Here is a 25265-nt window from a genome sequence, read left to right on the forward strand (position 1 = left end):
TCATTCATACCTCAACAGTGAAAGGTAGCGCCAACCGAAGTTGCTTTAGTACTAGTACTGTGAGATCGCTCTGGTGATTAGGCAACTAGAATGGAAGCATCAAGGCAGCCATTGAGACTGTAGCTGCTATTCCCTATGTTGCACGATTCAGGTGTGTCATGTGGGTGTCGTGGTCTGGGTGTCATTCTTAAAAGAGCAGCCACCATACTGCGATCTATTTAGACTCATTCTCTGGGTGAGAATCAGTTGGAGAGACTGTTGCTGAAAGGGGAGTTATGACTGCAGTAAATAGAAGATCTGAGTATGCAAGAGGTGATTTGTTTGGAAGCTAGAGAATTCAAGTAGAACAGCTTGTGAATGGAGAAGTGGGTAGTGAGAATGAGAGTGCAGAACAGAAAACAGACATGGAATATGGTGGTGGGGGGGGGGTACAGGGTGGATAGGGAGATGCTATGTGAAAGCTGTGCATGTTGGATTTAGAAGTGAATGTGTGAGATGTTGTACGATAGATAATGATATAGGGGAATGGCTTGGGGGGGGTATAGAGGAGTCACATCTGAGAAGTGGTGCCCATGAGACTTGTTATAGAACTGGAAATGAGCTATCATGTTTGTAAACAAATGCCAGAAAGAACCCAAAATAAGGGGAATGAAATTGTTGCATTGGTTGAGTTTATTTGTCCAGAATTGTGAAGTAAGACATGGTAGGATGAGGATGACATCCTGACAGGAATAGAGATCAAAGGATATGTTTTTCCTTTGATCTCTAATCATGAAGAAAGATAGGGCAGAAAAGAGGACAAGTGCTGTTGATTGTATCGCAGGAGTTATGACCACCCAAAGCAGAATTCTAAAGGGACAAATAGTCACAGTGGCTTTGAGACTGTAATTGAGGATGAAATTTGTTGGGTGTTGCTATATCTCTGATAATGTAGATGGCAGTAAAAGAAAATGTTTGGTCAAATTACCCTGGCAAATGAGAAAAGGGTGATTTTAATCAGTAATATATATTAGAATGAAGAAACTGCATCTGGAGACGAAAAGAATGAATTTTGGGAATTTTTGAGAGGCAAACTATCTTGGGTATTATGTAACAGAAAGAACACCAGCATCAAGGATCTTGGATTTGATCATTTTATCAGAAATGCCAAATCTCCCATCAGTTGGTGAAAGTGACCATGAAGTGATCATTTGAGTGGTTGCCAGTCATATGAGGACCTTTATGAGAAAGGATATATGTGGAACTATAAGGATAGTGATTATAACAAACTATCTGGCCGTGGCAATGTTTGAATGTGATTCAGAGGTTAGAAGGTTAAATAAGGTAGGTATGAAATGAATGGTTGAAGAGGTTAGACATGAAATCTGAAAAGAGAGCATTCTGGAGTGAGCACAAGATGAGTAGCAATAATCAGTTGCACGATGAGTCCAAAGAACAAGTGAAAAAGGGGACTCACTAGGTAAGGGTAATAAAGTGCAGTATGAGCAGCAGATAGCTAATGAGGCAAAAAAAAAAAAAAAAAAATCCCAGAGTCCTTTTGATATGTGGACAATAGAAGAAAGAATGATACTGGTGGAAATTGGTTCGTGAAAATAATAGAAAAGTAGCCACTGTGGAGGATATAGTTGAGATATTAAGTGAGTAAGTCATTCATTCTCATGGACGTGACAGCATGCAGACGTGCACTCGGGAGGGGATAGAAGGCAATGGTGAGTGAACAAGAGGTATGTGAGGAATTGAGCCAACTTGATGGGAATAAGGCTGCGGGGCTTGATATATCACCACATGTTTTGAGGGAATGTTCCAAATACTGGTGTATCTTTTTAAACATGAGTTTAAGATTGGGCCATGATCCAAAGGAATGGAAAGAGAGGAAAGTGGAAGCCTTAGACTTCATATCACAGGCCAATCTGGAGTTGTGGTTAAACTGTTGAGTAAGTCAGGTCCAAGATCCAGAATTGAGTTGATAACAGCACCATTCTTTTTGATGGACAGCATAGGTTTGAAGGAAGATTTGTGATCTACTTACTTATTATAACAAGATAACAAATTCATTGGTCAAGGAAGATGCATACACAATGGTATATTTATATTTTTCAAAGGCCTTGGATGGATTGCTACATGAGAAGCTGCTCATTAAACTGGAAAGGATTGTAGCTTGGTTGTCTGATAGGTATAAGCAAGTTGTGTATGAGGAAGCAATATTCAAGAAAAAGGAGGGTTGTTAGTGTCTGAAGGGTCTGCTTATGGGGTGTTGCTGTTTACCTTGTATGTTAATGATATTGAAAGGTTTGAATGCTGATGCAAAGTTGGGAAGAATGATGAGGAGTAGAACAGATATAGTCCTTGGAAGAGGATTTGAATGTGAAAATAAGTGAGTAATACCAGTTCAATGTTGCAAAGTGTACGGTTATAAAATTCAGGAAGCAAAGGTGGAATGTAGAGTATGTAATTAGTGAGAGCACCTTACAGGAGATTCAGGAATCAAGGGGTGATAGTGGACAAGAACATAAAATTTAAATTTCAGGGATATATTTCTGAAATTGTGAAGACAAGACATCAGATTATAGCAGTGATGTGGAGAACAGTAATGTGCAGAAGGAATATAAAATTGTCATTGTTTAAGGCTTTGATTAGGCTGCATATGGATTACTATGCACAGATTTTGTCATCTAGTTTTTAAAAGGATGAAGAGAATCTAGGGTGTTTGACTAAGGTGATTGCCACTCTCTGGAATGTTGAGTATGAAGATAGATTGAAAGAATGCAATTTTTTTCCAAACACTGGTAGATAGCAGGAGAAAGGGGGGGGACTGCTTTTGAGATATATAAGCTTTAAGGGGGTTATTACCTTATTCTCAAGGTGGATGATGTTTCATAGAATGGGAGGAGATGAGGAGCAGAAGAGACCATTATTTATTGTTTTGTTTTTGTTTGTTTGCACACTTGATGCATACTCACAGTTCTTCCCAACTTTGCATCATCTTCAAACAACTGCATATCACCATTAAAACCTTTCCTAATATCATAAACTGCTTTCACACCAAGTGAAAACTGCTTTCACACAAATTAAGTCAATTTGCAAAGAATTCAATCCAATTGGTGCAATGACTTTGTACTTAATTCCTTTTAGAATCCAGGAAATGATTCAATCAAATTAAAAAAAAAAATTTAATGAAACTAAAAACTATATACATGGTAAATATAATTAATTAATAACTATAAAAACTATTTAAATCCAAGGCCTTCTAAAAATAAAACTATACTTTGAGATCTCCTTTATCTTTAGTGGATAAATTCATTCCGTTATTAGTTGCTTAACAGGTACTTAATCAGTCTACCAGGCTGAAAATTTTTTTTCATAACAAATTTCTACAAAAACAATAAATGTTCATGTTAGTTCTTTATCAGATCTTTTCTCAAAATGTAAAACTTCTCAACTTCCATGGACTATGCAGTGTTTCCTTGTTTAGCATATATTTTTTTATTCATCCTCACCTATTTCACTGGGTATACAAGGGTGGTCTGAAAAGTTCTTGGCCTAACAATGAAAAAAAAAAAAAAACGAATTTATAATTTCAAAATTATTTTTATTTTTCAACATAATCTCCCTTAAGACTAATACATTTATTCCAGTGATGCTCCATCACCACTATCCCGTCCCTGTAGTCGTTCTCAGTAAGATCGGCAAAATACCCCTCTACAGCTGCAATCACCTCTTGATTCGAAGAAAAACGTTGACCAGCGAGGAAGAGTTTTAGTTTTGGGAAGACATAGTGCAGATCCCTTAATTTTCCCATTGTCAAAACAGCTTTGTGGGCAGGTGCATTGTCCTGATGAAAGATGATTTTTTTCTTCTGCAAACTGGGTCTTTTCTCAGAATTTTTTTCATCTAGTCTGGTTAAAAGATCAGAATAATATTCCGTGGTTATTCTTTTTCCCTTTTCAAGATAATTAATAAACAAAATGCCTTTAGTATCCCAAAACACTGATGCCATGACCTTTCTTGTTGATGGAACCGACTTTGTCTTCTTTGGCGCTGAACAACCGGCTTCTCTCCAGTGTTTTGACTGCTGTTTGGATTCTACTGTGTAATGGTGAATCCAAGTCTCATCAATAGTAATAAATCGATGCACAAAATCAGTTTTATTCTTGTTAAAATGCTCCAAGCACTGTTCAGAGATTTTCATGTGAGTGCGTTTTTGATCTGCTGTGAGCAAGCGTGGCACCCATCTTGTGCAAAGCTTTTTCATTTGCAGTTCTTCATACAAAATATATCCTACACATTCTTTTGAAATGCCTATAATCTCAGCAATTTCCTGCACTTTGACTTGCCGGTCATCCAATACCATATTGTGCACTTGATCAATGATTTCTGGTGTTGATACACTCTTTGGACATCCTTCACATGGATCATCTTCAAAGCTGGTATGACCATGTTTAAACTCAGCAGCCCATTTCTTAATTTTTGAAAATGAAGGAGAAGAGTGACCAGAAACTTTTATGGACTTTGAATGAATTTCTTTTGGCATTAAACCTTCTTTTACAAAGAATTTAATAACTGCACAATCTCAATTTTATTAATTTCAAAGGATACAGACAGCTGTAAAACAAACTACTTGATAGAATGACTTGCAATTTCACATGGATACTTATGACAGATGTACGAACTTAGAAAAAAAAATTGTCCCGATAGTGTTGCCATCTATGGTCGAGGCCGAGAACGTTTCAGACCACCCTCATAAACATTCTTACCTCAAAAATTTTAACTATAAGTTAACTTCCGGCACTCATCAACCTCCGTGAGTACGTGTTCAACTAAGCGGCAATGAGAAATCAATAATGGGTGACACATCATGATTAGTGAAAGAAGAATGTCTTTATGATGAACCACAGATATCACCGTACACTTAACAATTATGAATTATAATAAAGAACCATTGAAATTATTACAACTATCAGAATCTTTTAAGTACATTACTTTACATTTTTTTAACATAAATATTAATTTACTATCGGGCACATTGCAAGTACTGATCATACATGGTTATGAAATCAAAACAAATAAAAAAAACTATCATACAGTAGGAATATTTTTATACCATCACAGGGAAGCTGTGCTGTATAAGGAGGGTGTGAGCAGGGATGTAGGTGGATGAGGAGAAGGTTTTTGCATGGGGGAGTGGTGGATGATGGGAGTGTATTGCCTGAGAGTGGTAATTGTAGAGACAGTAAATGCATTTAAGGTATGATATGATGAACTGCGTGAGTAATACTGGGACCTTCCATGATGATAATAATAACTCATGAATTCTATTCATATGAGGATGATTTTGCAAGTTCAGCAACCTGCACTATAACTGTTAAATACCACATTTATTTAATAAAATACATTTACGATTGTACAGTATAATTTTTGCTTATCACTGCTACCCAGTTTGGTATTCTTTTCAGCATTTTTTTTTTTTTTTTTTAAAAATGTGATTGATATATCGGGCTACTTTAGAAATTTTTTCAATGACGGTGAAGGGTTTCTACACAGTGATTCTTTCAAATTTGGAAACGGACTAGTCTGAGAAATTCATGTGAGGACTACACTTTGGTGAGGAAGCCATTCATATGATCACATACTTCATGTGAAATGTGACCTTGCATTATGCTGCTGACATTTCCATTTTGTCTTATGTCATCACCATCATTAACTTAAATTTTAATTGTTGGTATGTCAACATTTTTTGGATGAGGAGACAGATGTTTCCATTTGTTTGTGGGGAGGGGGGGAAGTAACTTTTTGGTTCTGGTTCAGAACCTTGTATCATGATTTTGTCATGACTGAAGGCAAAAATTGTTTGCCTTCAATCTCATAATGATGCAGCAGTTTTTTCAAAGTTTCTTGCTGTTCTTATATCAGCTAGTGGGGGGGGGGGGGGGGGCACAACTCGGTAGTAACTTCCATTTCTTCAAAATTTCAGTCAGGTAGTAAGATGTTTTTGAATCTGCTTTGTGATGATCTTCCAGCAGGCTGCTAATGATGACCACTGGTTTGTCATCTGTAACATTTGATAACCTACCACTTGGATTATCTTATGAGCTGTCTGACTTTTAGCAGAAACAACATGCCCATTAAGACAGTACTGTGATCCATTGCACCATCTCCACAAACTTCACTGAAAGCAGAGTGAATCCCAGTTGTTTTTTTTTCTCTTTTTGTGTGGTTTCAATTTTGATGCATGAATGCTGCTCAACTGCACAATATCCAACCTTAGTTAGATTCCTTCTTATTTTGAATCTTACTTCACAGAATAAGAAATATTAGAAACAGAAAATGAGCATGATATTTTTACTCATTCTGGCTTCAAAATGACAAAGGTGGAAACTACTCGATGATTCCACTAGTCACACACGCATTTGCAGCGTGCAGAAGTTTTGAAATTACCCCTGTATTTAGTGATTTTTTTTAAAACTCTTTCCAATTATTTTGAAGATTTCTATAAAAATTCTTTGATTTGTTTGTGACATGGCATCATTTCTTTTTCTCATCTACCTGGTCACAAAATATCACTTTTTTTTTTCCCATCCTTAAAGGGATGAAATATCTGAATGATGACCATCTTTTCCTATTAAGCCAAGACAGATTAAGCTCTATAAAGAAGCATCGCATTCGAATTTAACTTTGATTTCTACAGAAAAGGCACACAAATGTGCAGATTCATTTTGTGAATGATGATAAGCTGTTAAATATGTAGATTATTATAATTTTTTTGTGTGTGTGGAAAAATAAAAATGATGGATAATTTATATTCTTATGCAACAATTCCAGCATTCAGAATAGCAATAAATTTGACTCGTATTAAAATTAAAAGATTTACCACTTTCTAGTATTTTATATGTTTATATTCTTTATTTCCAAGATGAGAAGATTAATTTGTCTCTCTTTTGTATATGTGCACACATGCAAGTGCACATCAGCCTGCTTTGCCAAGTGGATAGCATCTTCACTTTCAGTATGTATCACTCGAATCCCACCATGGCTTAGATGATTATGGATATCTTTAGGTGGTAGAGGATTTTCAACACCTGACTAGACTATCACCATGCTTAGTGAAGATATGAAGTGGTTTCAAAAGTATTATGTTTACTCTATAGAGCATAGTAAGTGCATAATATTACCTTTAGCCTACTAGTGGCTGAATATGTGATATGTTGGCAACACAACATTTCACTTAGCAGGATTCAAATTAAAAAATGCACGCGCGCACACACACACAATAAAATCACTTTAAAATAATTTCTTTATTCAGTTTATTTCTATTCTTTCATTTGAAGAAACTGATTTTTTGTTTCCAACTACATGAAACTACTTTCTCATTTTATGTTATTTGGATTTGATGTTTTTTTTAGAGTGTAGTGCTCATCTGCTAGGTTGCATAATGTCTTTGCTGCCTAAATAAATATATATATATAAAAAATAAATTTCAGTATGTTTCATTATTTCAGTAAAATTAAATTATAAATATATTATTAAGTAGTTATATTTTAAAATTATTATCCCACATGCTAAAATATTATTCATGTACATATTTTTTTTAAATATTATACTATACTTTTCAGACAGAGTCCTCTTACTTCTTTGTAAATCAGTTATTTGAAGAGAAACCCTAATGTGTCACAATAGTTAGAATTTCTGAAACTAAGTTTTATGTAACTCCAATTTTTTTAAGCTAATGTGTAACAGCAAAACTTATTGGAAATGGAGTTTCTCTAGTATAACCAACCTGCAAGGTTGGTCATACTAAATTAAAATTGATTAGTTTAATTAGTTTTATTTTCTAGGAACTACATTACTATTTTAAACTAATTAGTTCATATAAACTTCAAATTTAGTTAGTTGAAGAAACTTAATAATGGGTCCAAAAATAGTATAAAACTAAAAACAATGCAAACAGAATAGTGAAGAACCAAGTATGTACATAGAAACATGAAATAGCAAGAATATAATGCAGTATGATCATTAAATTTGGAAATAAATGGGAATATTAAAATCTATAAACTAGTAAATAACCCTAATGTAAAAACCATAAATACTCAAATATTGTTGGAATTCTCATGTTCTCGTCTCTATATGAAAAGATAAGTCATTATCATGATTTATTAATGCATACAAAACTCATTAGAGCTAACATAACAGCTTATAGACTATCCTATTTCTGTCCAAAATCTTATGCCCTCATTCCAGAGAAACATGTCAGAAACTTGTACAGTCTTAAACTTCTGATAAATTTATAACATTAATCTATAATGCTAAAAAACATATCAGACATTCTAATTATAAAATAATTTTCACTACCAGAAATCGATGCATGGAGACTCAATAATCAAGGGAGTACTTAAAGATTAAAGAAAGCAGGACAAAATTGTGTTGCCTGGGTGCAAAAATTCACGTATTAGCCACGCCATCTGGATGCAAAAAAGGTAAGTTAAAGGAAATGATTGTCTTGGTTGGTACCAATGATTTGAGAGGCGAGAAGTATTCTATGAGGGAGGATGTAAAGGAGTTGTTAGAAGAGGCAAAACCGAAGAGCGAGAAGGTGAAGATTGTAAGTCTCCTACGATGCTATGATAGAGGTGAGCTGAGGAGGAGGAGGAGGGCATTGATAGCCAATGAGTCTATACATAGATAGTGCAAAAGAAATGATGTAGAATTTGTGGATATGTAGTCTCTGTTTGATAGAAAGAAGGATTTGTACAATGCAGATGGACTACATCCGAATGGTTTTGGTTTTAGATGTCTGGAGAGAACTTTGTTCACAAAGCATACTGACATGCAAATTCAGGGAAACTTAAGCAATTAGGGAAAAAGCAAGTGAGTTTGTTTGAAGGCAGCCATGAAGTGAGTGAGTGTGAGAATGACCAATTGAAGAATCTAGTCTCTCAAGCAAAAATATTGAATGGGGTAACAGATACAGCGGTAGCATGTCCAGGTAGTTCACTGCTATTTTTTTTTTCTGCAAAGGGTCTTAAAACTGCACATGATAAAGCACACTAGACAGGGAGGAAGCAAGTGAGTGTGAGAATGACCAATTGAAGAATCTAGTCTCTCAAGCAAAAATATTGAATAGGTTAGTCAATTCAGAAAGTAAAGGTGGGGGGAATAAAGGGATGTTGCCATTTTTATATACTAATGCCAGAAGTATCAGGAACAAGTGGGATGAGTTTTTGGCATTGATTAGTGCAACCTCGCCAAAAGTTATAGGCATTAGTGAGACTTGGCTAACAGCAGATGATGTAGTTACAGGGATTGAATGTGAAGGGTTTAGTACTTTCAGGGAAGATAGGATTGGGGAAGAAGTACTGTTAATGATAGCATATGAATTGCAACCAAAAAGAATAGGAAATAGGCAGGAGGGCGGCTGGTCATTTCAAGCAATCTGGTGTGAGATTAAGAGCAATAAGACAAAATATACAGATGGCTGTTGCTATATGCCAGGGAATTCCACAGATAATCTGGAAGACATGCATCGCCAAATTAGTACAAGTACAGGTCAAGTGATTATTATGGGGACTTCAACTATGGAGATATAGACTGAAAGGAAGAAAGATCATGCTAGAAGGGAAATGGAAAATAGAATTTATACACCTGCTAAGAGATAATTAAGGCAGCATGTGATGGAGGGGACTAGGGATGGAGGAGTATTGGTCCTGGTCATAGGATCAGAAGAGCTATCCATTACCAAGTTGACAACATTGCCTCCAATTGGTGAAAGTGACCATGTGGTCTTGATTTGGGAAATTGTAAAACATGAGGAATATTCTATCAAGAAGGAATATTTGTAGAACTACAAGGCAGGTGATTATGACATGCTTAGGAAAAACTTAAATCTGTACCATGGCATAAAAGACTACAGGGTAAAAATGTTAGTAGTGCATGGGATACAGTTAAGGGCATCTAGAGGAAGCAGTTTTAAATTGTATATCTCGATTAAGGAGGATTAATCATGTAGGAGTTAGACAGATGAGTAAAATAAGCATGAGCTGCAGAAGAAAGTGCATGACAATGAAGGCAAAATCAGATTATGAGAAAAATTTAGCTGAGCAGGCCAAAGGAAATCCCAAAGAGTTCTTTCATTAGGGAGAATGACTATGGAAGATTAACCTTAATGAGTGATGATGGTCACGAGGAGATGGAAACAGATAAGATAGTTGAGTTAGTGAGTGACCACTTTGCAAGCATATATCTTCCTAGTGAGGTTATTGCTTTAACCTATGTGACAGACACTAATGTGGGAACAGAGATGGATGAATTAGAGGTCCTTACGATATTGCAGAATCACAATGTAAATACAGCTGTGGAATTTATTAGATGGGATATCAGCTAGGATTTTGCGAGAATGTGCAAGAGAACTGGCAATACCTTTGACTAAGCTGTTTAATTTAAGTCTCAGCTCGTAGAGTTCCAAGGGAGTGGAAAGAGGACATATATTATTCCTTGCATAAGGCAGTTTATAAGACTACAGTAATAAATTATAGATCAATCAGTAACTTGGGCATGGTGGTAAAAGTATTAGAAAAATTAGTAAAAAAGAGAAGTATGGGTAGATAAAAATATGATAGTGTATGAGGGTCAGCATGGCTGTGGAAAGGGTCAGTCATGCCTTAGTAATTTACAAACTTTTTTATAATAGAGTAACAGCTGAGTTGGATAAAGGAAATGGCTGCACGATGATTTTGCAAAACCATCTGACAGAATATCACATGAAACACTGTTATGCAAATTAGAACAAATGGGGATGGATATGACACTGCTTAAGTGGATAAGAGGGTAGCTGCTGGACAGATATCAAAAAGTGATATATAGAGGAGCAGAATTGAGGCAAAAGCAGGTGATTAGTGGTGTGCCACAAGGTTCAGTGCTGGGACCATTGCTATTTAATTTATACATAAACGATAGAGGAAATAACCTGAAATGAAATATTCAGTTGTTTGCCGATGATGCAAACTTAGGTAGAGTAATAGTTAATCAAGGCAATGTGGAGAGCTTGCAGGATGAATTATATAGGCTGTCAGTATGGGCAAAAGTTAATGGGTATCAGTTGAATATCGAGAAATGTAAAGTTATGCACTTTGGGATAAATAGATTACAAGCCATTTACCACACTGATGGCACTGTACTCCAGGAAATAGATGAAACTAGAGATTTTGGGGTGGTGGTAGACAGAGAGTTAAAGTTTAGAGGACATGTTGCTAAGGCATAGTATGCCCACAGATACGAGACTCTTTGACATTTATGCGCATATCAACGGAAGGAGAATCAATTCCAATAATAGGGTAATCAATCGATATTGTGGGATGGGTTGTTTATTATTACACGTCGGAAAATTAACTTCTCTTTTATGATCATTGTAGTTTTTAAAGTGGAAACTATTTTGCTTGTATAACAGTTGGAAAAGTTTACCTATAAAGCATGTGATTTCACATGTTGTTGACCAATTCATTCATTGCCTTATTTCTTTCTCCCCTTCAACATGAATTGACTCTTCTTGGCAGGCTTCCAATGAAAACTCTCCTTTTTATGGTTGTTGGACTATAGCACATAAGATTACTTGGCTAGTGAAGAACATATTAAGAAATAGAGATAAGAAAGTTGTAATTCCTCTTTATAAGGCCTTGATACACCCACATTTGGATTACTGTGGTCAAGTCTGGTCCCCTTGGGGATGTGGAGGTGTTGAGAAGTGAGTGGCCTGTGGAATGTTCCCTATGAGGATGGATTGCAGAAGTTGGTTGATAGAAGAAAAAGAGGAATATGATAGAAACAAGTTGCTTAACGGGTTTTATAGGATCGAATGTTTCAGCATTTGGCTAGAAGGACCAGAACAAGGGAGTCATCCCTGGAAGTTGAATAAAGGTGTTGTCAGTAGGGGTGTGGACTAGATTTTTTGCTTCAAGAGTGGTGAATGAGTGGAATGGGTTGCCAGAGTCAGTTGTGAGTGCTTATTCTATTAATGGGTTCAAGGAAAAGTATACACGACAGTGTTCAAACCAATTTTAACTTGTGGATCTGAGAACTGGATCAGAAGTAAAACACTTGACCAAAGACTAGAGACTGCAGATATGAGAGTCCTAAGAAAGATTAGGGGCATGAACAGATGGCATCAATGGCAATATCATATTAAAAACGAGGATATTAGGAAAGAACTTGACATTGTCAGCATCCAGGAATGCGTTAGCAGAGCTAATCTCAGGTGGTATGGTCACTTAAACAGAATGGGCGAAGAAAGATTAGCAAAACAAGTGTTCTCTGCCAGGTTGGCAGGAAAAAAGACCCAGAGGAAGACCAAGATATAGGTGGATTGATACGGTAAAAAGTGCCTTAGAATATAAGATCTGACAATGTTGTAGCTTTGACAGGTAACAGATTGATTTGGCATAAAATTGTAGGTAGGAAGTTAGTAATGATGTAAATTTTTCATGTAGTACTATCATATCCTGTACACCCCTTGAGAGTAAATGTCAGAAATTTGATGATGATGATGAGGCAGAAAAGTATGATAGACCGTGTCTCCCACGATGAGTCTTCAGACTCCATGGAGGTGCTCATATAATAATAACTACAAAACGCCGTGAAATAAAAACACTATAATAATACCATGTGACATATAACTATGTCATAATGTTTAACTGTCAACCTTGATGAAATACTAGCTATACTGGATCCACTAATCATTCTTTGAATAATGTTTAACTGAATATTATTGTGATTGTTGTGTTTTCACACCTGACCACTTGCATCAAGTGGTCAGATGTGAACATGCAAAGACAAAATACTTCTGAAATTGAAAACATTAAAATTTTTGATTTTAAAGAAAATAAAACTAATTTACATTGCATAAAATCCCTAGCAATAAGAACTAACCAATGTGTGATAAATGCACACAGATTTACCTAATCTTGTCCACTTGACAATTAAAGACGATTAATTACTCTTCTACCCTTCCCACTCAAATTCCATTTAATATCTAGTATCTAATAAGTTTCAGTTTTCTCCCTCCTCTAGAATCTGATGATGAATTTCTTGAAATGACCAGCATGCTGTTATTAATACTGCTCTCTTGTCCTAAACATTTTTTTAGATATTTGGTTTTTTATATAAACACATAATTCCCAAAATGTAATGTTTTATTATATCCTTGCTATTTCAAGTTTCTATGCACATTTCTTGAATGTGGAATCACTTTCCTCATTATTTTCAATCTTATTATATGTTGAGTACTACATAACAAATTATATTTAAAAAAACTATTGACAAACTAAATTTGAAATATGATCATCTTTCGAAAATATTCGTGTATGTTTTTTTTTAATCATATTCTTCCTAAAATAAATTTTAATTAGTAATTTTTAATTATTTCATTTATTACCTTGGTAGGCTGGTTATACTGGGGCAGTTCCATTAGAACTAATCTTGCTATTACATATTAGATTCCTAATGTGTTATTTAGAAATAAATAGCATGAAAAATATTTAGCAAAAATTGTGTATGCACAAGGTCAGTTGAATATGCTGGTTTCCTGAAATTAATAATAAATTGGATTGAATAAAGCTATAAGGAGTGATGATGCAAGCCTGGTATCTAGTTCAAATAATGTGAAATTTTAATTTTTACTAATCTGAAGACTGTTATTTCAGTGATAATATATTATTTTGTTTCTACCAGAAACACCATTATCTGCAGATACTATATTGAGAATCTTTACTCATTCAATATTCCAATCAGAAAGTGTTGGATGTAGTGATCAAATATCATCACACTCAATTTATGGAGTTTAATAATGCTGATGTTCTGGTCAACCACATATTTACTTAATGTATCTATTGTGATAAATTTAGTTTAATCCTTTATCCAAGTGTGAGCAAACAAAGTTTGCGCCTGAAAGTATCTTCAGGACTGGGGTAAGGTAGTATAACACCGGGCAACTCATTGCAAAGGTGGAGCAAGCTAACATCACTCCTATCTCAGTATCTCCCATAATGCAAAACACATCTCCTTGCGAATATGTATAATGTTATGCATTAAGGGGAGGGCCACTACCCATTTATGCATTAAGGGCCACTACCCAGACTAGTTTCGACCTTTATTGAGGTCTCTTCAGTGGGAGCCATGCCCAGATGTGGAGATACCAGGCAGAAGCAATAGCAAGGTCATCTCTATCTATATGTGAGCAAACTGCTCACACTTGGATACAGGATTAAACTAAATTTATTATAGTCCAAGTGAAAAATAAACTTTCAATATCTGTTGTGATCTTTTATATGGACCTATGATTTCCATTTTGGCCAAAGAAATGCAGATTGTAGGCACAGTGAACCAGCCCTAAGCTGGGTGTGGTGAGATTTTTCCTTTGTTATTCCACCACCCAACACCAACAAATCCAGTTTCTAACAGAACTATGAGAGAGAGAGAGAGAGAGAGAGAATAATAATTCTCTCTCACTTTTCTGAACACATTTATCACTTGCCTCTAACAAAGCAATATATAATTGCTCCAATGAGCAAGTTGTTAAGTAGATTACAAATAATTAGCAATACATTTATTATTATTAACCTCCATGGAGTCAGAGACTCATTGTGGGCGGTACACACACTATTGCACACAATGCTCATCCAACTGTGCTTTAAATTGATTCAATGTGTTTATATTCACAACAAGCAATGCATTCCACTCACCAACCACCCTCCATGAAAAGAACCTATTCTTCACTCTTCTGCTCACACTCTCCTTATACAGTTTCCAGTGATAGCCTCTTTTTCTATCCCTCCCCCCCATTCTAGGAAAAATCTCTTCCATGTCAATCTGATTACAACTCCTGACTAGCTTATGTGTCTCAATCTATCCCCTCCTATTCACGAGACTTTGCAACTTACATTCTCTCAATCTGGCATTGTACTCCACATTCCAAAGACCACTTACCACTTTTGTGAATCTTCTCTACACCCTTTCTAACATCCTTCTCACAATGAAAACCTGTTGACCAAATCTGTGCACAATAATCCTAATCTCTATTTTTGTAGATCAAGATCCTCTGCATCATTGCTATTATCTGATGTGATGACTTCACAACTTATGCAATGTGGCCCATGAATTTCAGATCCTTGTCCACCATCACTCCTAGATCTCTCGGCTCCTTACTTCCTTTAAAGTTACCCTACCTTTGCATCCATTGTTACTTACCAAATCTCAAAACCTTACACTTGGCAACATTGAACCGACAGTTCCACTTACTGCCCATTCATGCAATCTATTCAGGTCCTATTAAGGCTATAACATCTGCTTGACTCTGCATTGCTCTCCTCAGATTTGCATCATCTGCAAACAGCTCCATATCACAAGATAAACTCATCCCAATATCATTAATGTATAAATTGAACAACAATGGTCCCAAAACTGACCCCTGTGGCACACCACTAGTGACCTTTCTCTTTCAAGATACTGTACCCCCATATACAATTTTCTGATACCTATCTGACAGCGAGTCACTGATTCAACTCAGAAGTATGTTATCCCATCTGCTTCAATTTATTTACCAGCTTGTTGTGTGGTAGTATATCAAAAGCTTTTGCAAAATCCAAGTACAGAACTGTATATGCATCTCCCCAGCACAAGGTATTTTCACCTTATATAGTACATAAGTGTTAGTAAAACATGATCTCCCTTTAAAAAACCCATGCCGATAACTGCAGAGAATACTGCTGTTATCAACCCATTTTTGTATTCTACTTCTCACCATTCTCTCCAGTACCTTAATCACAACTCCAGATATACAGATTGGCCTATAATTTGAATCTACAACTTTATCACTACCTTTATGCAGTGGAACACTCCCTTGGAACCTGTGCTGTTGTAAGACTCTTATTAAACAGGCATGCCAATGCTACTGCAAATTCCCTGGAACATTCCCTTAAGATACATGGTGATATGTCATCAAATCCTATTGCCTTCTTGGTATCAAGTTTATTTCCTCAAATATCTCCTGCTCACTCACAATTAAGCCATCCTTTCCTATGTTCTCTACACTAAAGTTCCTCACGATTCCACCCTGATCAGGATGAAACACCCTTATAAATTGAACACTGAATACTTCAACAATGTCTTCTGCAGCAGTTACAATTCTACCAGTTTCATCCATTAACATCACTTACCATGAGCATTCTTCCTTCTACTTGCCACATATCTAAAAAAAATTCTCTATGGTTTTTCTTTAGCTGATTTGCCAATTTCTGCTCATACTGCACTTTGGTTTTCCTTACTAACTTTTCCTTACAAACCACTCTCATGGCTTGCTCTTTATACTTTATGTAACTGATTATTACCATTATTCATCTTATACTTCCTCCAAAGTACCATCTTTTTCCAGATTTCATGCTTAAGCTCCACATTCATCCATTTTACACCTACCTTATTCAGCCTTTTAGCCTTTGGCATACATTCACACATTGATGCTGTTATGTATTTCTTTGTCAGTTCCCATGCAGCATTTATTTCCTTACTGCTCAACTCCTCGTTCCATGTTATAGCTCCAAGCTGTCTCCTAAGTGTGTTACAATCACCCGCCTTATAATTGCACATATATCCTCTCCTCACAAAAGTTCTGCATATAGCCAGCCACAACCCAGGTGATCACTTCATGATCACTCTCACCAACTGGAGGAAAGTGTTAAACCCCTCTCACAGTTACATCCTCTGATGAAATTATCAGATCTAGAACTCTCTATCCTTGCATGCCGATTATATATTTGGTTTAATCCTTTATCCAAGTGTAAGCAAACAAAGTTTACGCCTGAAGTATTTTCTGGACTGGGACAACTGGTGGCAAAGGTGGTATAACTTCTCATCACTTGCCTTAGTATCCCATAATGCAAAGCACATCTCCTTGCAGACATGTATAATGCTATCTATTAAGGGAAGGGTCACTACCCAGACCAGTTTCGACCTTTATTGAGGTCTCATCAGTGGGAGCCAGACCCAGAGGTAGTGATACTAAGGTGGAAGTTATGGAGAAGTCATATTTCCATATACCAGTTACCAAAAGGTGTCACAACTTATTATTAAACTTCTTTGGATTAGAGATAAGTTGATGGAAGTTTTGTCACTTGGCTATGCTACCGATTATATATTTGGTTTAATCCTTTATCCAAGTGTAAGCAAACAAAGTTTGCGCCTGAAGTATTTTCACTACTGGTATGGGTAGTGACCCTTCCCTTAATGCATAGCATTATACATGTCCACAAGGAGATGTGCTTTGCATTATGGGATACTAAGGCAAGTGATGAGAAGTTATACCACCTTTACCATGAGTTGCCCCAGTACTGAAAATACTTCAGTCACAAACTTTGTTGGATGTGAAACGTTTCAAATTTCGGCTTATCAGCTTAACCTGACTCAAAACAATGAAGAGACAAAAAACGTGACATAAAAATGTTTCAAATTTCAGCTTATCAGCTTAATCCAGCTCAAAACAATGAAGAGACAAAATGTGACATAAAACGTTTACAATTTTGGCGTATCTTTATATATATATATATAGAGTGGATATATATATATATATATATATATATATATATAAAGCAGAGCTAAGTATGAGTAAAACGATTTCAATTTTCCAAGGATAAAGACCCCCTGAGAATCAAAATGCTGGGATGTAAAGAACTCAAAACTGTTTCAAAAATGCTAAAAGAGATTATATGGGGCAGAAAACATCATTGATGCATGAAACAAACTTGTAGAGGCTTTCTCTATTGAGGAGAACCATATTATATCAATTATGGTTGCCAGCCAAGTGAGGACAATAAAAATAGAAAGGTTCCCCCATGAAGCCAGGGACAACAAACTGATCATGCTTTTGCATAGTGGAGGAAGTGTGCAACACCTGAAAGAGCATCTCCAAAGTATACTGGGTTCCATAAATTAAGGAACAAACAAAAAAAAAAATGTGATAACCAGACTCAATGTCACTTTTTTGCATAATGTACCTGAATTTTATATGTTCCTCTGCCTGAGTTATCATGTTTTTTTGTATACAAATGAGTACTGCTTCAGTGATATATGCAAATGAGCCACAGCATAAAAGTGGGCATTTCGGAGTGGTTTCCTATTTCGTGTCTGGAGTGACAGTAAAATTTGTGATTGCAAAATTCTTGAATATGGCTGCAAGACATAACTTATAAACTCAGGTGGTGAGCCATTAGCAGAATAGCCAGATGGTCATATGTGAATTATTCTGTGGCACACAGAATGTGGAACCAATTCCAACAGTCACAAACAGCATCCTGGAGATACACTGAAGAAAGGTCACAGTTACAATCATGGTGGGTATATCACCAATAATTTGCTCACCATAACAGGAGTGCTACCCCAAATCAATTATGATCTGCTATCATATTGGCTATAGGAACATTGGTATCTTCTTCCACTCCATATAGATGGCTTCACAAATATGATCTGTATGCCAAGTAACCGGCAGTTTGCATGCCTCTATCTCCCTGCCACAGAAGATAGAGCACTTGAAATGATTCAGACTCCATATCAACTGGACTCAAGATCAATGGAGGGGGAGGAGAGGATTTTGGTAATGTTTACAGAGGAATCACAATTTGTTCTGCAAAGTGAAACCAGGCATTTCACTTTGCAGAACAGTGGAGAGACCAATCTTCAAGAAGAGGCTATTGTATGTATGGACTAGCCATTTGAGTCTCCCACCCTTAATCCTATTGAGAATGTCTGGGATGCTCTAGGTAGACATGTTGTTGCACTCAACTCTCCTCTCCAAAACCATAAGAAACTTAGGAGAGCTTTGCAAGAGCAGTGGTTGTTATTATCAACTGAGTTCCATTATAAACAGTATGAAACATTATTGTGAGTGGTGATGACATTCCTAATTAAAGTACTGTAACAATCTAATTTTGACAACTATTTTCATGTAACCATTTGTTACTGAATTAAACTATTTATTTGCAGTTTTTGTGGGTGTTTCTTTCACATCTCATATCATACCTCTTTTGATCAAATTGCATAAAAATTTATCGTACAGTTTTTGAGTTATGATTTTTTTCTTTGTTCCTTAATTTACAGAAATCAGTATAGATCCCAACTGGTACTCTGTATTCCTAACCAGTGCCCAAATTTATTAACATCGGAAAATGTGCAAGATGATGGGTAATTACCCCAAAGTATAGAGACAGTGTCTGCATCGTGGCTCAACACCTGGACAATGACTGTTCCTGAGCCAAGTGTGCTAACATTAGGCACATTTCCAGTCAATGCCCAAGCTCTTGAAGGAAGTGCAACAGTATGAAGCACAAGCTCACTATCTGTCTTCTTTGCATGTTTGCAGAGCATGTGAGGGCATCAGTTAACCATACTAAGATATAACCACCCATCAGTAAAGAAGTATTCCCAGAAAGTACCACTCAAGTCAGTGAAGAGACCACCTCACATTTGTCCTGGGAAAGGTGAAGAAGGCAGCCTCACCAACTATCTCATCAGATACATCAACTACTACCACTTCAGTAACATTGACACCATAACTTGACACTTTTCCACATTAAACTGATATCCATTATGTTCTGTCGATACTCTCAAGCCTATTTAAATCATCCTGCAAACTCTCTACATCACCTTTATTAACTATTACCCTACCCAACTTTGCATCATCATCAATAAACAACTGAATATCTTCCTTCAAATTATTTTCTGTATCATTTATGTACAAATTAAACAGGAGCAGTACAAGTGGTATGTCTCAGTGCTAAGACATACCATTAGTCACCTGCCTTCTTTTGGGATTCTGCTCCTCCATATACTATGTTTTGGTATCTATCTGTTCATCAGTACATCTTTGTATTCATCCAACCAGTCTCATATCCATCTTCATTGTTCTAGTTTGCATAACAAAGTTCCAGTTGGTATCCTGCAAAATGGCTTTCAAAATCCAGCAGTATATTTAATGCAGCCATTCCTTTTATCCATATCAGCTGCCACTCTATTCAAGTTAGTGAATTACTAAGGCATGACCAATCCTTCACAAAGCCATGCTGCCCCTTAGAGTATCATATTATTATCTACCCATTCCTGGATTCTCTTTTTGACCAGGTTTTCCAGTTCTTTTACACCACTCCTGAAATACTGATTGGTATATAATTTTCTACCACAGACTTAAATCTTCCTTTATGCAAAGGAATTATTTTGCCCTCCTTCCACTCTTCGGGACTTCTAGAGCTGAGACTTAATTTAAACAGCCTAGTCAAAGGCATCGACAGTTCCCCTGCACATTCTCTTAAAACACAAGCCAATATTCCTCCAATCCAACAACTGTATTTGCATACAGATTCTGTAATATCCTAAGTCCCTCCCAATTCATCAACCTCTATTCCACATCAGTTGCTGTCACCTCTGCCATAACAATATCTTCACTTGGATAACATACCCTAAAGTGGTCACTCAGTAGTTCATCCGTGTCACTCTCACCTCTCTCGTTGAGAGGTGAGCGAGAGGCATACAGTTAATTTTACTTCTTTCATAAAATCAGCACTCATTAAATTTATCTTTCCATAGTCATTCTTCCTCCTACTTGCCACATAACAAAAGAACTCTTTAGGATTTCCTTTGGCCTGCTTGGCTAATTGCTTCTCATGATCTGATTTCTCCTTCATTACCATACTTGTCACCATTCTTGCCTGACCATAAGTTCATGACCTACTGGTCAACTTTCTCCTTATATACCCTCCCCAACATTTTTTTTTTTTTTTTTTTTTTTTTTTGCAGCTCATGCTTGATGGTACTACTTGTCCATCTAACTCCTACCTACTTCATGACCTACTGGTCAACTTTCTCCTTATATACCCTCCCCAACATTTTTTTTTTTTTTTTTTTTTTTTTTTGCAGCTCATGCTTGATGGTACTACTTGTCCATCTAACTCCTACCTGTTTAATCTCATGACTCTGGGTATATAGTCTGATATACTGTTTCCTCCAGATACCCCTTGACTACCCTCAATGCAGTGTGGATATCCTTTACTTGTAAATTTTTATGCCATGGCACTATTTCAAGTTGTTTGCAAAGCTTGTCATAATTGCATGCCTTGTAGTTCCACATATACCCCTTCTTAACTGAATATTCCACATGTTTCACTACCTCCCAAGTCAAGACTGCATGATCACTCTTCCTAATTGGAGGCAATGCAGCTGCCTTAGTTATAGGCAGGTCTCCTGATCCTATAACTGGATGCAATGCTCTTGTACCCCAAGTCCACTCCGTCACATGCTACTACAAGTAATTATCTCTCAGTAAGTGTTAATTATTCCATTTTTTTCTTGCATGTTGTCTTTCCTCCTTAGAGTCTATGTCTCCGAAGTGAAGTCCCCCCCCCCTTAATAATTACTCAACCAGCACTCATACTAATCTGCTGATGCATGTTTTCCACATCATCCCTGGTGCCATCTGGCCTATTAGAAGCAACTGATTTTATATTTTGTCCTACTAGTCTCAATCTCATACCAGACTACCTCAAAAGAACTGCCATCTCCTGACTGGCTACTACTGCTGTTGACTACAATTCATTTTCGAATATCAGCAGTATCCTCCTCCCCCATCCTCCCTGAAAATACTAAATCCATTACATTCGTCTGTTGCTCTGTAACTACGTCATCTGTTGTTAGCCAAGTCTACTAATGCCTATAACTTTTGCTGAGGTTGCACTTACCCATGCCAAAAACTTTTCTCTCTTATTTCTGATACTTCTAGCATCAGTATATAGAAACTGTAGTAATTAGATCCCCAACCACCTTTACATCCTGAACTGACTACCCACACACTCATTCATCTCATGGGTGCCTTCACACAGACTTGCTTGCCTCCACCCTAAGTAAACCTCAGTGAACAAAGCTCACTGTATACACCTAACTTTGAATCCATTTAAGTGCAGTCCATCAGCATTATACAAATCCTTCCATCCATCAAATTAAAATTAGCTATCATCACCCAACTTCTCAGTTTACCTCTATCATACTTAAAAAAAAATTTCACTTTCTTGCTTTTCTTTTTTGATTCTTCCAATTACTTATCCATATATGGTACTAAAGTAGTATAGGTTGACCAGCCAACCTCTGGTATATGGGCCCAACATAAAAAAACTTTCACATTCTCCTTCATACAATACTTCTCACATCTCAGGATGGTGCCAGCCGAAGCAATCAATTTTTTTTTTACTTTGCCTTTCTGCATTCTGATACATTGCTAATATTAAGTTTTGCACCAGGGAAACAAGATTTTGTTGTGCTTTCATGAAGTACTTCTCTTATCATAGAATCACATTATTTCTTTACTCATTTCTCTCATTTATACAATCTTCTTTATTACCTCAGACCTCTTGCTTTTTCTCTTCTCAGTTCAACTAATCTCTTGATATTTCTGCAGCCTTTCAATCTTGTGCTTTGGCCTGTGAAGGACTACGTGTAAGTGTACTATTTCCTTATTCGGATCTGTGTTCTGCTGACCTTCTACCATGGCACTTTCAATATTATCACCGATATTTACATTTTCCAGTCTTCAATTCTATTACAATATTACATGACAGTAGAGAGTACTCTACTTTCATTAAATTTGTTCTTTCTGCACTCACTCTCGAAATGCTTACTACATGTTCACTCACCAGTTTTGCTCTCTTTCCACAAATCTTTTAACTTTTATGAAGAACATCTCCCAAATTTTATGCTGGACAAAATCCCATAAATTTAACCTTTTTCCAACAAACATGTCTTAGCTGTCAATGTTCTATTATGCATTGGGGCCATACCAACAATATACTTATGTTCACTAAATATCCTCAAGACTTTTAACATTCAATCTCAGCAAAAATCTAGCTCAAGACATATGAGGCCTGGAACCCAAATAACATCTGCTTGGGACTAGTTGCTAAGGAAGATCCCCCTCTCCCCAGGGGGATCTTCCTTAGCAACTAGTCCAAAGGGAAAGCATATCTGTGCTAATAAGGGAACCCCAATATTAGGGGTTCCCTTATTAGCACAGCCTAAATTCAACAGACATCATCTAATAACCAAAGCTGTCGGCAGCCTCAAGGACCAGGTAAACAAACAAATGTCACTTTCCACTAGGGTGACAATCATCAAAACCATCATCTTTCTAGTTTATCAGTTTGTCTTCAACATTACCAATATCTTGGAACATCAAGAGAACTGGCTGTATAAGAAACCCTTAAAGTTGTGGAAACTTACATAAAGAAATTGACATCCAGATCCTTCAACTTCCAGAGAAACTTGAGGCTTTGGCCTCTCAGTCCTATATGGTATCTCAGAAACACTGCTTTGCAGTTAACAACTCTGCTATTCAACATCACTAATGTCCAGGGCAATAAAACTGGAATGATCTCTTCTTCAACATCTTATGTACTGATGTCCAAGACTTAGAAACCATCAACATCCTGTTTGGTAACGTGATCTAGAATTCAGTATATCCAGGTTATCCTTTGAGGAAGGATCTAGCATGAAGAATAGTATATGGTAACCTTCAAGTTACCTTCATCTGGAGACTCCAAGCACTATGAACCCTTCAGTTAATTCTACTGATGCACTGACACTGTAGGATATGCTTTCTAAAAGTGTTGAATTTCAGTGATTATGTGAAGGTTGTGTGACATGCTCCAAATTCTTCTCCTCTCACAGAAACAAGTCATCCATTTAGTTCCCACTACCAATCAACAATAGGCAAAGAATTCATATGTTCACTATCAAAGAAATTAAGTATCACATCTGGAAGCTCAGGAAAAAATATGCTAAATACCTTCAGCCCTCCCAAAATGCTGAATCTATAATGACTCATTCTATATAAATTCTGTGCCTTGGTACATTGCTTCCTATGGTTGGAAAGAGAGACACTAGACCAGGGGTTCAGAACCTTTTTGTTTCCTAGAGCACATTCTAAAATACTGGTAGGGCGACGGGCGCCATCTATTTTTTCAAGCATTTTGAATTCTTTTGTTAAATGAATACATACAAAGTTTACATTATAATCAAATGTTTTATTACTTAAAAGTTTACATTATATAAAAATTTAAATATATATATGTAAGTTAGTGTGATCTTTGGTATTGCATTTCATTGGCCAGTGCTTCATAATTAGGAGAATATGATGATATTCCAGTTCTTGAACTGCAATGAACAACTTCGAATGCACGTCTGCTTTACATTGTATGTGTTTAATACTCGTCATGTGTCATTAATGCATGCGTCATATAGCATGCTATGAATTGTTGCGTGATTATTTCAAACTATACGGCACACGGTTGAACAGCGGCAGGCACACACAAATTGGTCAATGGGCCCGCGGGCATAGGATTGGGAACCTCTGCACTAGACAATCCCAAATTTAAGACCAAACAGTTGTAGTTTTTTCACTAGGTTGCAAAGTAAATTATACCTGCCAAGAAATACTCCTGTTTAATCCTGTGCCCAAAGGTATGCAAACAAAGTTTCACATGAATCATCTTCACCACTAGGCTACTTATAAACAGATGCTGATGACTTCACATCAGTTACCTTAGCATCCCATAATGCACTTCTTTTCAGGTATGCATAATACTATGAAAACCAGTTTTGGCCTTTACTGATGTTTGCTTACACTTGGATACAGGATTAAACAAGAATGTATTTTATTGGCAAATATAATTTACTTAAGATCAAATCATGTAATATGCCAATCCTGTGCACTGTGAGGAATGATGGACCATTAAGGTCCAATTAATGCATTTTAGCAACTAACTTGATTAATAACATCTTTATCAAGCGATGTCTTCCATTCAGGTACTTGAGAGAAGAACTCAAATAGCAAAGGTTAACTCTCAGTCATCCTGGATAAGGCTCACAGCCTTGGTGCTAGTTGCCTGTTTATTTCAAAGGTATCTATGAGACTGGTGAAAGAGAAATAAACATACAGCATTTAGCTAGAAAGATGAAAGAAAATTAATGTTCATGGTTTCTTATCTTGCCCTTCCTTCATGCCCCTCTTCACCCCTCCAATTCCTTTCCCTATCTTATAAATTAAAGATACCAAGAAATTATATTCTTGATTTAATCCTTTATCCAAGTGTAAGCAAACAAAGTTTACAACTGAAATAACTTCAGGACTAGGCAACTCATATATAGAGGCTGATGAATTCACATCACTTGCCTTAGTATCCTATAATGCAATGCACATA

General features: G+C 36.5%; 1 protein-coding gene across 3 annotated transcripts in view; it reads right to left on the bottom strand.

Annotated features, from left to right (window-relative positions):
* Galt (Galactose-1-phosphate uridylyltransferase) overlaps nt 1-25265 on the bottom strand; it is a 235823-nt gene that overhangs the window by 48359 nt on the left and 162199 nt on the right. For 2 of the 3 annotated variants that reach the window (XM_090406501.1, XM_090406503.1), the window contains exon 10: nt 7284-7442. The exons of the other annotated variant lie outside the window; for it this stretch is intronic. In XM_090406501.1, coding sequence (XP_090262627.1) covers nt 7365-7442 — 78 coding nt within the window. In that variant the 3' untranslated portion in view covers nt 7284-7364. Of the gene's footprint in view, nt 1-7283; nt 7443-25265 lie in introns of those variants that run through there. 3 annotated transcript variants of the gene reach the window in all.

The sequence above is a fragment of the Typopeltis vanoorti genome, chromosome 16 (genome assembly GCF_054136105.1).
Source record: "Typopeltis vanoorti isolate ZY-2024b chromosome 16, IOZ_Tvanoo_1.0, whole genome shotgun sequence".
Classification (NCBI taxonomy): domain Eukaryota; kingdom Metazoa; phylum Arthropoda; class Arachnida; order Uropygi; family Thelyphonidae; genus Typopeltis; species Typopeltis vanoorti.